The 19293-nt window shown below is 35.4% G+C and overlaps 1 protein-coding gene across 1 annotated transcript in view; it reads right to left on the reverse strand.

Moving 5' to 3' along the window:
• KLHL1 (kelch like family member 1) overlaps window positions 1–19293 on the reverse strand; it is a 529220-nt gene that overhangs the window by 315573 nt on the left and 194354 nt on the right. The window contains exon 2 of the mRNA XM_019971873.2: window positions 5427–5609. Coding sequence (XP_019827432.2) covers window positions 5427–5609 — 183 coding nt within the window. The remainder of the gene's footprint in view (window positions 1–5426; window positions 5610–19293) is intronic.

Below are 19293 nucleotides of genomic sequence, written 5' to 3' on the forward strand. Positions count from 1 at the left end.
AGGAGTGTTCACTGGGTGTTCACTGGAAGGACTGAGGCTGAAGCTGAAACTCCAGTACATCAGCCACCTCATGCAAAGAGTTGACTCACTGGAAAAGACCCTGATGCTGGGAGGGATTGGGGGCAGGAGGAGAAGGGGACGACAGAGGATGAGATGGATGGACGGCATCACTGACTCTATGAACATGAATTTGGGTCAACTCCAGGAGTTGGTGATGGACAGTGAGGCCTGGAGTGCTGTGATTCATGGGGTCGCAAAGAGTCAGACGTGACTGAGAAACTGAACTGAACTGAACTGAAGGATTTATGATGTCATTGTGTTGTTTTCTGACTGTTTTGCTGATTCCTTGTTTCTTCCTTCCTTTTTTGCTATCTTTACTTGGGGACTGATGATTTTCTAGTGTTACATTTTGATTCCTTTCTTTTTTATTTTGTGTATCTGTTGTAAGTTTGCTTTATGATTTTCATGAAATTTGCATAAAATATTCTATAAAACTAAGTCTATTTTATGCTGATAATTTCATTTTCATAAGAATACTCTGACCTTTTACTCCCACTTTTTTGTTTTGGTGTCACAATTCACCTGTTGTTACGCTGTGTATTTATTAACTAATTATTGTAGCTATAGTTATTTTGAGCACTTTTGTCTTCTAATGTATATATATATACATATATAATAACAAAGTGATTAATACACCAGCATATTGCAGTATTGGATTATTCTTGTGGCTGGCGTGGCAGTAGAGTAAGCCTTGAACTTGGAACCACCAGATTCTGCTTGTAAGATGAGAACTTTCGGACCAGTCTGAAGGTTTGTTCTGCCAGAGCAAGTTTCTGTTGCAGAGACAGCAGACAGCCTGGATCCAAGAGCAAGTGAAAGTGAGAGTCGCTCAGTAGTATCCAACTCTTCACATCCCCATGAACTATACAGTCCATGGAATTCTCCAGGCCAGAAAACTGGAGTGCATGGCCTTTCCCTTTTCCAGGGGATCTTCCCAACCCAGGGATCAAACTCAGGTCTCCCTGAATTGCAGGAGAATTCCTTACCAGCTGAGCTGCAAGGGAAGCCTGGATCCATGGGAACCAACTTAAATTTTGGATCCACAGGGGCAAGCCTGTCACTGGAACCTGGTGGCACAAGTGGATGGCCTGACATTGGGAAGGATAAAAGCCTGGATCTCTGATAGTTGGCCTGGTTGGGTCAACCAGAAGCCTGGGTTCAAGGAACCCAGTTTGGGTTGAGGGGGCCTCATAGGCATCCTGTGTCCACAGGAGCACTTCCAGAGCCTAGTGCAATGGGAGTTGTCTAGAGTTACCAAAGCCAGCAGGCACTGGGATCTTTCTTTGTTTTCTTCTGAAGTTTGTACAGGACTATTGTAATTTATTCTGCTCCCATCAAAGAATATCTATAAACTAACTTTCCATCAGTAGAGATAACCATTACTCTTTGCCTACTCTTGAGTATTAATATCTAAGTTACTTATGAAATTAAACATGTTTCTAAATATAGCAATTCCCCCTTTTAGCCTCAACTATTTCCATAATACTAGTGCTCAGTAAAGAACATTAGATTAATAAATATATTCTAGAAATAAATAAATACACTGTCAAAGTGCTAGTCACTAAGTTGTGTCCTACTCTTTGCAACCCCGTGGACTGTAGTTGTCAAGCTCCTCTGTCCATGGACTTCTCCAGGCAAAAATACTGGAGTGGGTTTCTACTCCCTTCTCCAGGGTATCTTCCCAACCCAGGGATCGAACCTGGGTCTTCCACATTTTGTCAGATTCTTTACCGTCTGAGCCACCAGGGAAGTCCCTGCAGGAAAATGAAAATAGAATATGTTGCTTCCTGAGATACCCAATATTTTGGTCTATAGAGCAAGATCCTTTCTTCTCTATCATATATCATTTTATTTTTCACTTAAGAATTTATTTGATCTTGAAATGTTCATTGGAGAAGGAAATGGCAACCCACTCCAGTGTTCTTGCCTGGAGAATCCCAGGGTTGGGGGAGCCTGGTGGGCTTCAGTCTATGGGGTCGCACAGAGTCAGACAACGACTGAAGTGACTTAGCAGCAGCAGCAGAAATGTTCATACTAAGATGTTCAAAGCATATACATGTTTATATATTAAAAATAATTCCAGTGCCTCCTTTATCGTGCCTAGGAGCCTTACTTCCCAAGAACAAAGATTGTTGACTGTGTTTTAGATTCTTCCACACTTTTTCTATGCACAAAAAATTAAAAGCGCCATTATTTCCAACTCACAGGAAGTTAGCTGTTTAAGATTTTTTCATTTACTTATGTCCAAGGCACTTATTCTTAATGATGGCTAAAGGGAGAAAAAAACTTTCAAAAGCTTAACCATATTTCATTATATACTTGTATATCATGAGAGAGTAAGCCATGAAAACTTCTTAATTCTTTTACTTTTGAAAATTTGACTGTCTAAATTATTAATATTGATCTTGCCAGTCTAATTTTCAGCATCTGACATCCCTAATTATAGGCAGCCTACCTAAGAAAAATTCCTATATTTAAAATTCAGAGTTTTACCTTCAAATGTATTGTTTTGGTAGTTGCTAACCAATTAAGCAAGACCATTTACAAGAAGTCTGTATTTTAGAATTTCTTTGAGAAATTAAACCACAGATAAAATCAAGATTTTAATTATTTTTAATTCTGAAAATATATTAATGGTTATCTTAAGTACTGTTAGCCTTTCAGAGCTAATCTACTTAAAAATATGCCTAACAATAATCTAAATACACCTATAAAGACATGGCATTTCATTAATAAATAGTTGCAACTTACATCAGGTTAAATATATATATACAATATAGCCATCACATAAGCTAAAGATTTTATGGGAAGTCAGTAATGGTCATAATCTGTTAACTTAAATGGGAATTGATTTGAAAGTTTCAAATGACAAGACAATTAATATGAAAGAAAACACATATCTTTGTGAATGACTATGACATTTAACTTGCAATCTTTTCAGGCAGAATAGGAGATCTTAATGCAAATTGTTTTTTTTTTCTATTATTTGAACTTACCTTATTAGTCCCATATTATTCACTGCTAATGATTGAGACATTATACATATTTTGTCCAAAGACAATATTCAATTGTGCTAATCAAAATATAACAGTATAACTTAAAAATCCATTCATTTATTACTACTACTAAGATTATTATTTTTTTAAAGCAAAGATCTAATTTTGCATTGATTATAGTCATTTTGTTTTACAAAAGTATAAACATGGAGGTGTAATATACTTGCAATTATTAAAAACAGTGCTTGCCTTTTTCAAGCTTCCTGTAAACATTTTCCCACGTATTTGTTAATATATGTTTAACTTAGATATCTACTTACTGAAAGCATAGTACTAAAGTTTTAAACCACAGAGTGAGAAAATATAAATCCTAATTTAAATAAATTTAGTGAATAGGGTAAATTTTTCTTATATTAAGAAAAATATAGATAACTGACAATAATATATCAAATTTCATATCTGCTAAATACATAAAATATGTAAATGTTTAGAATATTGTTCATATAAATAATACATTGCTAAGATATATTTTCCAGTAATCTAAACCAATAAACAAACTTATGTTTTAGTCATATTTGTTATAAAATAAAGGCATAATTTACCAAATTATTTAGAAAATAATATTAACAGTCTATATAAGAAGAATAATATGGAAAAAAATAGAATATAATTAATATGGGGAATTGCCCAATATACTGGTTAAAATTGCTTCAAATGAGAAATACTAAATTAGTACCAATAAAAGTCTATAAAATAAGATTATTAAATTTATATAAAGCTCTGTTTTAAAAAATTAATGAAAATTTAATCTGTTTACATACTTTTGAGGTGATTCCCTCTGTCTTCTTGAACAAATACATATATATACATATTAAACTAGTGGGTAATTAAAATAAACTTAGCTACATTATGAAATTAAAATTACTTGTTAACAGAATTTTTATCTAGTTGCTATTTAGATGATAGGTTAGAATAATCTACATATTTGTCACACATACTGCAACACTGTCTCAATAATAATGATAATACAATTGTTCTATTGGTAATGATAATGCAATTTCATAGAAGTGCTTGCAAAATAAGTGTGAATATTGTATTACTGGAGAAGGAAATGGCAACCCACTCCAGTGTTCTTGCCTGGAGAAATCCATGGACAGAGGAGCCTGGCAAGCTTCAGTCCTTGGGGTCACAAAGAATTGGACATGATTTAGTGACTATCACTATTGTATTATTAGAATTGTTGTCATAGTTAATTGATGAATTGAACCCCATAAGATCTAGATTAATTATTTAATGTCAAATGTTCTTTCCTATGCATTTTTAGTGTATTGGTTTAAATGCAATGTCCATGATTTAACATTCTTATGATAATAGAAATACAGCCTTATATTTTGGAATTCTTTTAATAGTTTGCACTTAGGTACATATATATTATCTAAATAATGCAATATAAGTTTAAAAATATGGGAAAGAGAGGCACATTGTAAATATTTATTTTACATAGTTTATTGTTTTCTATTTATTCATCGGTATTAATGGTATTAAATGGCATATGTCAAGGTAGCCTAAGGCGATTTGTCCATATATTCAACTATTTAAATAATCAGTATCAAAAATTAATATTAAAATTCTTTTCTCATAAAAATTTCAAAAAATAAATAGAAAAATTGAGGAAAAATTCAACATCAAATTTAATGAATTTTCAGAAATAAACTAATAGCATATAAATAGGACACAAATAATCAGATATCTAGTTCATGTAACTTAGAATTATTATTTATAAATAAATACTAAGGAATATTTAAAAATGCATTAACCTTTGAATGTATTGGGCCTTAGAAATAGTATCAGTATGTCACAAATTAAGGAAATTTTAATACATTTAAAATAAAGGTATCACTATGAATTTCCTGTGATATCACAGTTAATTTCCTAGTTGAAATAGACAGTGTATACCAAAAATAACATGACTTTCTTTCAATTTTGACAGAAAAGCATATCTCATATTTCAGAGCTTAGGTACATACTCCTAAGTCAAATATAAATATAAATATAAAGCACATTTCAGAGCTTAGGTACATACTCCTAAGTCAAAATTGATTCCCAATTAGTATGACTCAGTAATGAGTCAATAAAATGGGGTATTTTTCAACCTTATTAGAAGCTTTATTTCTGAACTATTTATATTTGCTTTACTTCTTAAAAAGATGACTTAACATGGCATTATAACTCTCACCAAGAAAATTATCCAAACGTCCTTAAAAACATGGATGCTTACTTCTCTACTTGTAGAGTATTTTGAAATCTATATACTAGACCATCATTATAAACATATGACTTCATATTTCAGATAAAGACAGATTACTATACCTATGTGCAGGTATTTTTCGGTTCCCAACAATCAGGATAACATCACAGAGTTGCTGTTGCTTCAAATAACTTTCCATTTTTCTGAATGTTTGCTCAGCATGGTGCACAGCCTGATAGAATTCTTCAGAGCTACCAGAGTCCATATCACTTTGAGGTGTCAGCAAATGGCTAGTTTCTGACAGTCTGCAAACCACACACAAAAAGCACAAAAAGATGGGGTTTATAAAGTGCCACCAATTGTTCAGAACTACATACAAAGTTTAGTTTTAAATTTAAGCTTCTCTCCTAATGTCCATTATTATTAATACGTCAGAAAATCCATTTGGGGTTAAATGATTTGTTTTAAGAAGCAATAAGTGAATTGTAAATTTTTCTCACTTTAAAGAAATTTAAAAGATAGGTTATCTGTATTTATTAGGAGCTAATAAACTTGACAACAGTGAGAAATGGTAAATTACAAACATAACCTCCCTAAAATGAATTACTAGTTAAATGTTAATCAATTTGACATTGAGTTTGACCATTTAATTATATGTTTCTAAATTACTATTCTTGTGAGGTTTTAGTAAATGTTTTATATAAGTAGGTGATTTTTACTGCAAGAAATTATATAATGTCATTTGGAAAGACTGACAAAAATTTGACAGTAGATTGTTGACTCATATTCTGTACCCAATTCATTAAACAAAAACACAAATATATAATTATGTAAAAAACTCTGTTCAGTTGCTCAGTCATGTCTGATTCTTTGCGACCCCATGGACCCCAAGCACGCCAGGCCTTCCTGTCCATCACCAACTCCCGGAGTTTACCCAAACACATGTCCATTGAGTCCGTAATGCCACCCAACCACCTCATCCTCTGTCATCCCCTTCTCCTTTGGCCTCAATCTTTCCCAGCATCAGGGTCTTTTCCAATGAGTCAACTCTTTGCATCAAGTAGCCAAAGTATTGGAGTTTCAACTTCAACATCAGTCCTATAAATGAACACCCAGGACTGATCTCCTTTAGGATGGACTGGTTGGATCTCCTTGCAGTCCAAGGGACTCTCAAGAGTCTTCTCCAACAGCATCAGTTCTTCAGGCTCAGCTTTCTTTATAGTTCAAATCTCACATCCGTACATGACTACTGGAAAAACCATAGCCTTGACTAGATAGACCTTTGTTAGCAAAGTAATGTCTCTGCTTTTTAATATGCTGTATAGGTTGTTCATAACTTTCCTTCCAAGGAGTAAGTGTCTTTTAATTTCATGACTGTAGGCACCATCTGCAGTGATTTTGAGCCCCCAAAAATAAAGTCAGCCACTGTTTCCACTGTATCCCCATCCATTTTCCATGAAGTGATGGGACCGGATGCCATGATCTTCGTTTTCTGAATGTTGAGCTTTAAGCCAACTTTTTCACTCTCCACTTTCACTTTCTTCAAGTGGCTCTTTAGTTTTTCTTCACTTTCTGCCATAAGGGTGGTGTCTTTTTCATATCTGAGGTTATTGATAATTCTACCAGTAATCTTGATTCCAGCTTGTGCTTCATTAAGTTTTAGGATTTCATAAAATCCATGATACTTATTTTTGGCTCTTATATCTAATAATATTATAGGCTATTTCACAATAAAGACATTAAGATACATATTTTATATATAGAACACTCTCAATATACATGCATGATAAGACCAGCAGACTCAAGTATGTGCTCTGATAATAAATTCTTAAAAAATTAAAAAATGAAACTGTATTAGATGCATAACATTAATAAGGAAATAAATGACATATTTCAAGATAGAAAGTTACATGGAGTATTATACTTCCCATTACAATGCAATAACTTGTTGCTAACTAAACCCCTCACCAGGAACACCAGAAAAAAGTTACATAAAATATCAAAATAACTACTGGAATATACTTATATTCCAGGCAGCTGGAATAAGGCAGCTAGGATCTGAAAGAATAAGATCCTAGAATAAAGGTAAACTCATGAAAGTCAGCTCAAAATTGCACACAATATTTTCTTTCCTTATTAAGGTTTCTACCAACTATAAACAACATCAAGTAGGAGTCTGAGAACCTAAAAAGCTAATAACTTGGGAACTATGCAGAACTTCTGCTGGTACTACGTGGCTTGGTGGAAGAATGGATATTTTCCTCAAAAGTAGTCAGAACTGGAGGGCCATGTGGGACCATAGGGCAGGAAAGTTCAGGTATGGCCACTATTGTGTGCCAGTTTTCCCTTAGTGGTTATTTGCTGATTCCTAAATGTGCTCATCAAGGCTATGGTTTTTCCAGTGGTCATGTATGGATGTGAGAGTTAGACTATAATGAAAGCTGAGCACTGAAGAATTGATGCTTTTGAACTGTGGTGCTGGAGAAGACTCTTGAGAGTCCCTTGGACTGCAAGGAGATCCAACCAGTCCTCTCTAAAGGAGATCAGTCCTGGGTGTTCACTGGAAGGACTGATGCTAAAGCTGAAACTCCAGTACTTTGGCCATCTCATGCAGAGTTGACTCATTGGAAAAGACTCTGATGCTGGGAGGGATTGGGGGCAGGAGGAGAAGGGGACGACAGAAGATGAAATGGCTGGATGGCATCACCGACTCGATGGACATGAGTTTGAGTAAACTCCGGGAGTTGGTGATGGACAGGGAGGCCTGGTGTGCTGCGATTCATGGGGTCACAAAGAGTCGGACACGACTGAGTGACTGAACTGAACTGAACTTAACTGAAATGTGCTAGGTGAGTAAAAAATAGTTATAGTATGTTTAGAAGTTAAACAGAGCTTGAAAGATAATAATTTGAATTTAAGGGCATACAAAAACAGGGAACTCTGGCAAATTAATGGACTTTCAACTGAACTTCTGAAGAACTATATCCTAGTAGAAGTCAGAGAAACTGGAAATAGACAAGATAATACAAAGGCTGAAACTTAGATTTGAATCAATGAAATCTCCAATTGAATTAAGTTGATTTTCTAATGTAAATGCCAACAAACAGTCAAAATAAATTCTCACTAGAAAGAGATAACCTTATTTAGATTCTTTTATTTCTTGTGTATGTGCATACAGCACTTGACATTAAAGAAAAGTAGCAAACTTATAAAGAAGTTACAGGGATAAAAACAAACATTAGAAGCAGACCACCAGGTACTACAGATATCTTTAGATTGATGGATCACAGCTAGGTGTTTAGTAGATGCGAAAATAATTATCATTAATATTAATATTCTTTAATATAGCAGTGATTTGAAAAGGTAAGTAGAAAATATTTAAACTAAAATAAAAAGACTGTCACTAGAGAACGGAAAAAGAGATCATGTCTTCCAGGTATTTTAATGAGGCAAATATAACACTTATACAAAACCTGGGAAGGATGATACAGGGAAGGAAAATTAATGGCCATTGTCTCTCTTAAAGATATTTACATAAATTGTAAGAAAATATTAACAACCAAATATAGAAAAGTATGTGAAAGAGAAATGAATAAAAAAAAATAAAAGTATGAAATATATGGTTGGTAATGAATCAAAAGTAAGTTGCACTTAAAGGAAAACTTTTAATGATATAAACCACTTCATTCACTCATACAGCAAATATCAGATTTTTTTGAATCATTTTGACCTTGAAATTAACAACAAAATCTACTAGTACTACTTCTATTCAACATTTTCCTATAGGGCCTTTCCAGTATAATGTAAGAAAATTAAAAAAAAAAAAAGCCATTTGAGTTAGATAAGAAAAAACATATTTGATATTATTTCCAGAAGATGTTTTTGTATACATCAAACACCCAAAAGAATATACAGACAAGTTTATGAATCTAAATCCATTAAAATTATGTGTATTCTATGTTATCTATAATATTTTCCTTTGTAACATGGTTATTTTCATCAGAATTTTCATGTTTTCCTTTAAATATTTATTTTTCATTTTTTTTTCAAAAGTGCTTTACTTAGCTTTTTTTGCATCAATTCATTTTATTATTTTTTTAATTATATTTAATAGCAGTAATAAATATTTAAAATAGTTAATAGAAAAATTGCTATAGTATTTGTCTTCTTTTCACAAGTTTGCAAATTACAACCCCAGAATATGGTATTTTCCAGCATATATTTTAGAAATTCAGGCTTAGGCATATGTGACAAGAATAACAGAATTATTTCAGACATTAACACACTGAACAGAAAAGTCACAAAATTGTCTGAATGATGCATCTTTAAATCAAGAATGAGCATATTATTGACTCTCATTTAACTAAGGAGAATAGAGTCAGAACTGTAAGTTGCCAATTAGATTAAGAATGCCCCTTTAAGACACTGATATTTCTGGTCTGGTATCAGGCTGATAATGACATGAATAAAGTGTAAAAGTCAAGACATTAGAGACAGCCTTGCAAAATGGCTCCAGATAGGTTTCCAGGAAGTTTTGGATAAATTCAGATCCTTATGTTAACTTTCTACAAGTTAAATAATGTACTTAGGGAAGAAAGTTTTACACCTTATTAAGAATTTCATAGCTTGGGAAATGTTATTGGGAAATGATCTAGTATATTTTATTTTCAAGTCACTCAAGTTGTGATGGATGAAATAGTAGAGGAGATAGGGGAAAATATAATTTATTTTACTTTCAGTTTTAGAGCATGGTGAGACCATAGACATAAAATGAAACAGGGCATACATAGAATTTGACAAGATCTAGGCAAAGTAAAAAAGCTAATTACTGTCAAGGTAGTCTTTTTTTACATAACCTAGGTACATTAGCAAATGATTATTACAGGAACTTGAGCCTTTTCTGAAGAATTTGAAAATACTTTGAGAATAAGTCTTAAAAGAACAGAGTTAGAAACTAGCCTCAAAAATTATTTTTTTAGAGTTCATCACTGCAGATGGTGATCACAGCCATGAAATTAAAAGACGCTTACTCCTTGGAAGGAAAGTTATGACCAACCTAGACAGCATATTAAAAAGCAGAGGCATTACTTTGCCAACAAAGGTCTGTCTAGACAAGGCTATGGTTTTTCCAGTGGTCATGTATGGATGTGAGTTGGACTGTGAAGAAAGCTGAGCGCCAAAGAATTGATGCTTTTGAACTGTGGTGTTGGAGAAGACTCTTGAGAGTCCCTTGGACTGCAAGGAGATCCAACCAGTCCATTCTGAAGGAGATCAGCCCTGGGTGTTCACTGGAAGGACTGATGCTAAAGCTGAAACTCCAATGCTTTGGCCACCTCATGAGAAGAGTTGACTCACTGGAAAAGACTCTGATGCTAGGAGGGATTGAGGGCAGGAGGAGAAGAGGATGACAGAGGATGGCTGGATGGCATCACCGACTCGATGGACATGAATTTAAGTAAATTCTGGGAGTTGGTGATGGACAGGGAGGCCTGGCATGCTGCAATTCATGGGGTCACAAAGAGTCAGACACGACTGAGTGACTGAACTGAGCTGAACTGAACTCATATTCATTCATAGATTTCTGTCCTAAAATTTCTAATGCTTTGTTTTTTCATGTTATATATGAAAACAAGTCACTTTTCCTTAGGAGAAGTTAAATTGTGAGAGAAACATTTATGTTGGTTTGATGCTATTTTCTCCTTATAAAGTCACTGCACAGTGCTTATACATTTCCTCTTAAATCATTTCCTGATCTCAGACTTGAGTAAAGCTTGTTGTTCTTAAATTTTGGCTCAAGATATAAAAAGAGGTTTCAGGATGCTTATTAATATTAAGCTAAAGTTCATTGTATAATGAAGACTTATTATATACCTAGGCTTATTATTTTAATAAATGCAATCTTAAAATTTTAAGATATAGATGTCATATCTTTACAATGTTTTCTATATCTAAAATGCCAGAAAAATCTGACATTGGATTATTGAATTTTATGTCTTCACCCTAAATAAACTTTATAGTCTCTTTCTAATCTGAGAGTCTAACAGCTGTTGTGATATGACATAGTAATTTTTATTTTTATTGTTATTTTTCCGTTTATTTTATTCTTTTTTTTTCTTTTTTTAAATTTTATTTTATTTTTAAACTTTACATTATCGTATTAGTTTTGCCAAATATCTAAATGAATCTGCCACCGGTATACATATGTTCCCCATCCTGAACCCTCCTCTCTCCTCCCTCCCCCTACCCTCCCTCTTATCCAAGAGTATAAAGCCTTTAGCATATGGGATCTAGTTCCCTGACCAGGGATCAAATCTGAGCCCTCTGCATTGGGAGAGCAGAGTCTTAGCCACAGAACCACCAGGGAAGTCCCTAAAGCCTCTAGTTTTAAGAAAGACAATTTTAAAAGTTTAATATGACTTCTTTTCATTAAAATTTAAACATATTTAAGATTTCCTGAACCTAAAGTATTAAAGCAATAAAAAGAAGAAAAATTATTTTTGACCTTTTGGAAAGAACTATGTCATTAAACAGTGGTGGCTGCAGGACTGGAAAAGGTGTTTTCATTCCAATCCCAAAGAAGGGCAATGCCAAAGAGTATTCAAACTACCACACAATTACACTCATTGCACATGTTAAGGAAGTAATACTCAAAATTCTCCAAGATAGGCTTCAACAGTATGTGAACTGGGAACTTCCAGATGTATAAGCTGGATTTAGAAAAGGCAGAGGAACTAGAGATAAAATTGCCAACATCTGTTGGATCACAGAAAAAGCAAGGAAATTCTGGGGGTGGGGGGGGAGGGAAACTACCTCTGCTTCATAGACTACACTAAAGCCTTTTACTCTGTGTGTGTGTGTGTGTGTGTGTGTGTGTGTGTGTGTGTATGTTAGTTGCTCAGTTGTGTCCAAATCTTTGAGATCCCGTGGACTGTAGCCCACCAGGTTCCTCTGTCCCTGGGATTCTCCAGGTAAGGATAATGAATTGGGTTTCCATTTCCTCCTCCAGTTTGACTTTGTGGACCACAACAAACTGGAAAATTCTTAAAGAGATGGGAATATCAGGGGACTATCAGACCACCTTACCTGCCTCCTGAGAAACCTGTGTGTAGATCAAGAAGCAAAAGTTAGAACCAGACATGGAAAAATAAACTGGCTCAAAATGCAAAAAGGGGTACATCAAGACTGTATATTGTCACCATGCTTAAAGTATATGCAGAGTGTATCAGGCAAAATGCTGGGCTGGATGAATCACAAGGTGGAATTAAGATTGTCAGGAGAAACATCAATAATCTCAGTTATGTAGATGACACCACCCTTAGGGCAGAAAGCGAAAAGGAAGTAAAGAGCCTCTTGATGAAAGTGAAAGAGGTTAGTGAAAAAGCTGGTTTAAAACTCATCATGCAAAAGACCAAGATCATGGCATCTGGTCCCATCACTTCATGGCATAAAATTGATCTGGCCACAACAGGGAGTTTTTAAAATTCCAAAACTGGTCTTTTTGTGTGTATAGTTAAAAGCTAAAAGGTCTTAAACTAAGCAAATAGAGAGGGAAGCCTATTTCAATTGATTTACTGAAGTCTCCCAATGAACTAATGAAACCCAAAAGATCTGTGAATCAAACATTACTTCACATTCAGAGACTGTTTCTAAGTTCCTTCCTACAAATAAAAATCTGTGCCTCATTCCCTGGACTTGATCCCTGGAATGGAAAGATCACCTGGAGAAGGAAATGGCAATCCACTTCAGTATTCTCATCTGGGAAATCCCATGGACAAAGGATGCTGGCGGGCTATAGTCCATGGGGTGACAGAGGATGAAATGTTTGGATAGCACTGACTTAACCGACCTGAGTTTGAGCAAACTCCAGCAGACAATGAAGGACACAGACCTTGTGTACTGTAGTCCACAGGTTTGCAAAGAGTCAGGCAGGTCTTAGTGACTGAAGAACAACAGATCCTAGTAAATCTTTGCCTCCCTTGAGGCAAAACCTTCTCGGACCTGAAGCCCTAGAAAAACTGTGTCCCCTTGCCAAGGCATACCCCTAAAGGGGCCTCATAATCCCATAACCAAGTCTCTGTAACACATCAGTCCTTCCCGTATACAAACTTCATAATGCAGGCAGCCATTTCATTCAAGATCTTCGAGCCATAAACAATATAGTCATACCACATCTCCCTGTACTCCCCATCCCTCATACTATTCTCAAGTTAATCCTTCCAAACACGTAGTTTTTTATATGTGTGTTTGATCAATCATGTCTGACTCTTCGCGACCCCATGGACTGTAGCTCTCCAGGCTCTTCAGTCCATGAAATTCTCCAAGAATACTGAAGTGGGTTGCCATGCCCTCTTCCAGGGGATCTTCCCAACCCAGGGATCGAACCCTGGTCTCCCACACTGCAGGCAGATTCTTTACCATTTGAGCCACTAGGGAAGCCCACAGCTTTTAACAGAGATTTATGTAGTGCTTTTTTTTTTTTTTTTTGAACTTTACAATATTGTATTGGTTTTGCCAAATATCGAAATGAATCCGCCACAGGTATACATGTGTTCCCCATCCTGAACCCTCCTCCCTCCTTCCTCCCCATACCATCCCTCTGGGTCATCCCAGAGCACCAGCCGCAAGCATCCAGTATTGTGCATTGAACCTGGACTGGCGACTCGTTCCATATACATCCAGATAGTCAGTACCTGTTTTCCTTTATGTGGGTAAGATGTCAATTTACTTTGTGTCTCAGAGCTTCATGGAAAGCCGCACTTATTTTTCACAGATATTGAACAAAGATTTGGCTCATGTATATTTTGCTCATGACTCTGCTCCATGCCAATATGTTGACAAACATTTGCTATGTTTTCCCATTGAGGAAGCAAGCCTCAGGGACAACCTACACCTCCTCACTCACCAGCACACTAAGGACATGAGATCTTAAGGGATAAACTTCAATTTGTCCAAACTCAAGTAAGACACTGGGCTTTGTTAGGGGCCAAAGAGCTGTTCTGCAGTCACTCAAGAAACCATACTGGGGATACTGATAAAAAATATTTGGGGAAAACAATACTTTTGGAAACCTCCCACAACAGCAGCCAAAATATGTCAGAGGTGTCAGATCTGACCTAGGTATAACTTAGGAAAGCTTAGTCATACTTCTCAAAACCACTTTCTTTGATTCCAGGTCCCTTTGCTAACTGCTAACTGTATTTTATTCAGCTGTCTTCCTCTCAAAGATACAAATATATTCTGGAGACAATTTGCACAAATTCCCAATGCATGGAAGCCTTTTCTTGCAGATGAGTCACTTGGCAGTGACCAAAATATGGTTGGAAAAGATAATTCTTACTTAGGAAATTCCCTTGGAATTACATAGTGTCAAAGGTAGCCATTTCACTGGACAAATTTCAAATGTTGTTTGTGAAATCTGGCATACTATACAGCATTTCCATTGTGCTTATTAGCCTCAATTTTCTGGTCTAGTAGAAAGAACCAGTGTCATTATCAAAACTCAATTGGTAAAACTCTCTGAGGCTTTCAATCTTTTTTTTTTTTTTTTTGCCTCAATTCCTACCCATTGTTCTATTAAATGTAAGATCTACACATTTTGGAAAACAAATAGTCACCCTTATAAATAAATACTAGAAATCCATAATTTTTGGCCCAGGGTTAGATGAACTCCTTCTAGTCAAGGGAGATATTTTATGTTATTGTTAAATTCTCATTAAGCCTCTAAAGAAAAATGAGTACCTGACTGAAAAATCTTTACACAGTGAGCTCCCAGGAAACAATATAAAGTACCACAATTAACAGCCAGGAGACTATGTTTATTGGAAAAGATAGCTTTCAAAGGCTATAAGGCTACAGCCCAGATGGAAGAGAGCCTATCAGGTACTTTCAAACAAAGTTGGTATGCTACCAAATATAAAAGTATTACCTCGTAGAATCATATTTCCCCTTTAAAAAAAAGGCTTCCATACCTGAGTGGGCCTCTGAAATACCTGGAGACCTAGAACTGAAACTGACTCTGATGTGAAGCTGATGGTATGTGATGCAGACAACACTTCCAAGACTCTGGACCACTCCAGTAGTCAGCATGGTCCCTGATTAAATCTCTCTCATTATCTTTGTTCTAATTGCTGTCATCAGGGAATTGCTATCATCAGGGAATTGCTATATCTTCTTCATTATGTAATATCTGATGATGCATCAGCTTGCCACTCTTCCTTCTTACTTTCCTTCTTACTTTCCTTCTTATAGGCAAAATGTTCAGTGAGTGAAAACTTGTAATGAATTTATGCCTGGAATGAAAGTTTAGAGGACGTGACTCTGGTCCTTTGATTTTAACTATGAAAGACCAGATATTTAAAGTTTTGGGACTCCTCAGTGTAGCTATGGATTTATTAATGTTCTTTGCCCTACATAGAGTGAGCATCCTTCATTAGTGGTAAGTCTATGAAAACCATAGATCTTGTCTTAACTCTGCTGAGAGTAAGTCTCTGGCTTCAGTTCTTGGTCACTTAATTAATCTGTTTGGCTTAAAATTATTTCACTAACCAGGGCCAGGAGCTATCCTCAGTTCAGTTCAGACACTCAGTTGTGTCTGACTCTGTGACCCCATGAACTGTAGCCTGCCAGGCTCCTCTGTCCATGGGATTCTCCAGGCAAGAATACTGGAGTGGGTTGCCATTTCCTTCTCCAGTATTATCATTATATCTCTCAAAATCTATCCAGACCCCATATGCCTGGGAAAATAGTGCCACTGCACTTCCCAAAGTCTAGCCACTGGGGGAAATCTAACAGACAGTTGGATCCCCATCAATGCTTCAGATTACTGATTGAATACTGGGATCCTCTTGCCTTGGCTATCTTCAATCTTTCTATCATCCCTCTACTATGTCTTATTCAGAATTCATCTACTGTCCCAGAATATCCTATTAATTTACTGTGCTACAGCTGCCTTTTCTTCTTTGTCAAAAGAACCAGATAATACCTAGCAGCCCCCAACAGTTTTCTAGAAATGTTTCTTCCAACAAGACCTGGCAATTACCTGGAAACACTGGATTCAACTTCCAAACACCTACCTTTACCTCACTGTGTAACAATAAAACATATTGTTATGATAAGCCTTTTGTATTCCAAACAAACAAGGCTTCTAGGCTACTCAAGTATTAACAGACCATGATTTAATTTCACCTTTAACACCTCCTTTCCCTGTGTTCCACCTGGTGGCTCAGAGTTTAAAGCATCTGCCTGCAATGCAGGAGACCTGGGTTTGATCCCTGGGTCAGGAATATCCCCTGGAGAAGGAAATGGCAACCCACTGCAGTATTCTTTCCTAGAGAATCCAATGGACGGGGAGCCTGGTGGGCTACAGTCCACGAGGTCACAAAGAGTCGGACACGACTGAGTGACTTCGCTTTCCCTGTGTTCCACCTAGCTGTGTCTTTATTTGTAATTGGAAGATTGCCCCCAGGGGATGTCCTCCAGTGGTATATTATTCTGGGTTCCCTCCAGAATTTGTGATCTCACTTGGAATGATTTGTGGTTGTCAGTTAGCAACTTCTTGAATTACTCTAGCCATAGTTGTTCCTTTCTACTTCCTTTCCCAACCATGTCTTGAAGGTATTGTCTGTACACTTTATCTTAATCCCTGACTCCCTGAATGCTGCTCAATCTACTGAAGTCCTACTTCTCCAATCACCCAAATAATGAAACTGCTTTTGTCAAGGGCATTACTATGTTTTCTTCCGGCATTATTATTGTTCATTTCTTAATGGTGGAGAGCTGATCAACATGCAATTCTGTCCCTGTGTTAAACAATTCAGACCTAAATATAATTTACTTTCCCTCTTTCAAACAAACCTGATATAAAGCATATATTTTTCCAAAAAATATATGGATTAGGCAAAAATAACAGCTCATGGAATAGAACACAGTTACATTTGGAAGATTAAACTGCAGAAAAGAGTTCGCCTACTATGAAGGAGGTCTTGGTTCAATCCCTGAGCTGATAAAGATGTTCTAGAGAGGAGAATGGCTATCCACTCCAGTATTCTAACCTGGCGAATTCCATGGACTGGAGAAAATCACGGTGGACTACAATCCATGAGGTCACAAACAGTCAGACAACAATGTTGAGTAACTAACACAACACTAACTTTGAAAAAGTTAACCCCTCCAACTTACCCATCTCTATTCCCTTTAAGATGCCTACCTACCTGCCAATCCAAAACTATTACATCATAAATTCTGCACACTGCCAAGCAGCTCTCAGTGTTTACTGCCTCCTTGGTTGAAATAACAAATCACACATTATAAGTTCCTATCTGATCTGATACTTCAACTTTTAATACTCTTCAGCTCAATCTTTAAATCTAGGAATACTAATTCTACTTCCTGCTATGTATTAGATTTCTTTCTTCTAAAGCTTTCACACACAATTTTTTTCTTTACGTGAAACTTGCGTAAAACATTGAGATTCTCATGAATAACTTTACTCCTTCAGAGATCAGTTTAAATATCAATTCTTTCTGAAAGATATATTTTAATTTTCACAGCTTTAGAGGTTGCAGTTTACCCTGATATGCTAACTATCTAGCATGATTTATATACACCTCTGGCATATAGACATTTTAGGAATTCATTAAGTATTTGGAAATAAATCAGCTATTTTATGTGCATTTGTTTCATAGAATGCAAGAATATATTTTTGGTAAAGGCATTTATATCTCAAAAGCCAACAGAAATGCCTGGCAAACAGAAATATTTGTTAAATGTTTGAGTGAATTGCTATTGCTAAATTTTCAATAGCTCCAAGTTCAGTAGAAAACAAACAAACAAACAAACAAAAACAAAATATTTGCAACTAGTATTACCAGAATATACTCCCGTGTATTCTCTCATAGTGCATTTACGTATGCTGTGAAAATACTAAAGAGTAAACTAAATATAATGTAGTAAGTACTTAAAAAATAATCTAAACAGGTATTTTGATATATTTATTTCAAATAAGAAACCCTGACAAAGACTAGATCTCAGCATTATTGGACTTCCCAGGTGGCACTAGTGGTAAAGAACATGCCTGCCAATGCAGGAGACATAAGAGACACAGGTTTTATCCCTGAGTCAGGAAGATCCCTTGGAAAAGGGCAAAACAACTCACCCCAGTATTGTTGCCTGAAGAATTCCCATAGACAAAGGGGCCTGTTGGGCTACAGTCCACAGGATTGTGCAGACATGGACATGGCTGAACCAACTGAGAATGCATGCACAACATTTTAATGTCAATGATTAAGAGTAGAACTAAAATGGCAAGATAAATTTGCAAGAAAAATTTTGTTTATCTTGACAAATTAGTCAGCTGTGGTCTTGTGAGAATAATTTCAAAAACATTTCCAAAACAATATTAAAAAAATTACTCATGCATAGTTCTTGGGGAAGGCCTGTAATTAGTAAAAGATTATTTTATTTAAATGACAAAATAACCATTTTAATCTGCAAATTTAGTATACATTGAAGAAAATGTACATTTATTTATATTGTGTTTTCATTAAGATAATTATTTTAACTTAAAATTTTTTTTCATGAAAATTCAAAAGTTTGTTATATTCTTCCTTTGTTGCATTTCTTAAATATTTTATATAAAGCACATTTATTTCAATTTTAAAACTATAAATATATTATTACAAATAATTTCAAAGTTCAAAAATTGAAAAAATATTCTCAGACAGTAAAATCAAATACTGCATATATATTTAACTCCAGAAGTCCTCCACTTAGAGTTAATGTTTTGTTATTTTGAAAAAGAAAAGGGAAAACATTTAAATAAATTCATTTAAAAAAATCAACTTTGTATTTTAATACTAGAGTATGAAACATCATCTTCATATGTTGATATAGAAGAGTAAACTAATGATAAAAATAAACGTCTGGCTATTTTAAACACAATAATTTTAAAATCTTTCAATTATCTCCAGGAGAGAGGCTCAGATGGAGGAA

This window comes from Bos indicus, chromosome 12, assembly GCF_029378745.1.
Source record: "Bos indicus isolate NIAB-ARS_2022 breed Sahiwal x Tharparkar chromosome 12, NIAB-ARS_B.indTharparkar_mat_pri_1.0, whole genome shotgun sequence".
Lineage (NCBI taxonomy): Eukaryota > Metazoa > Chordata > Mammalia > Artiodactyla > Bovidae > Bos > Bos indicus.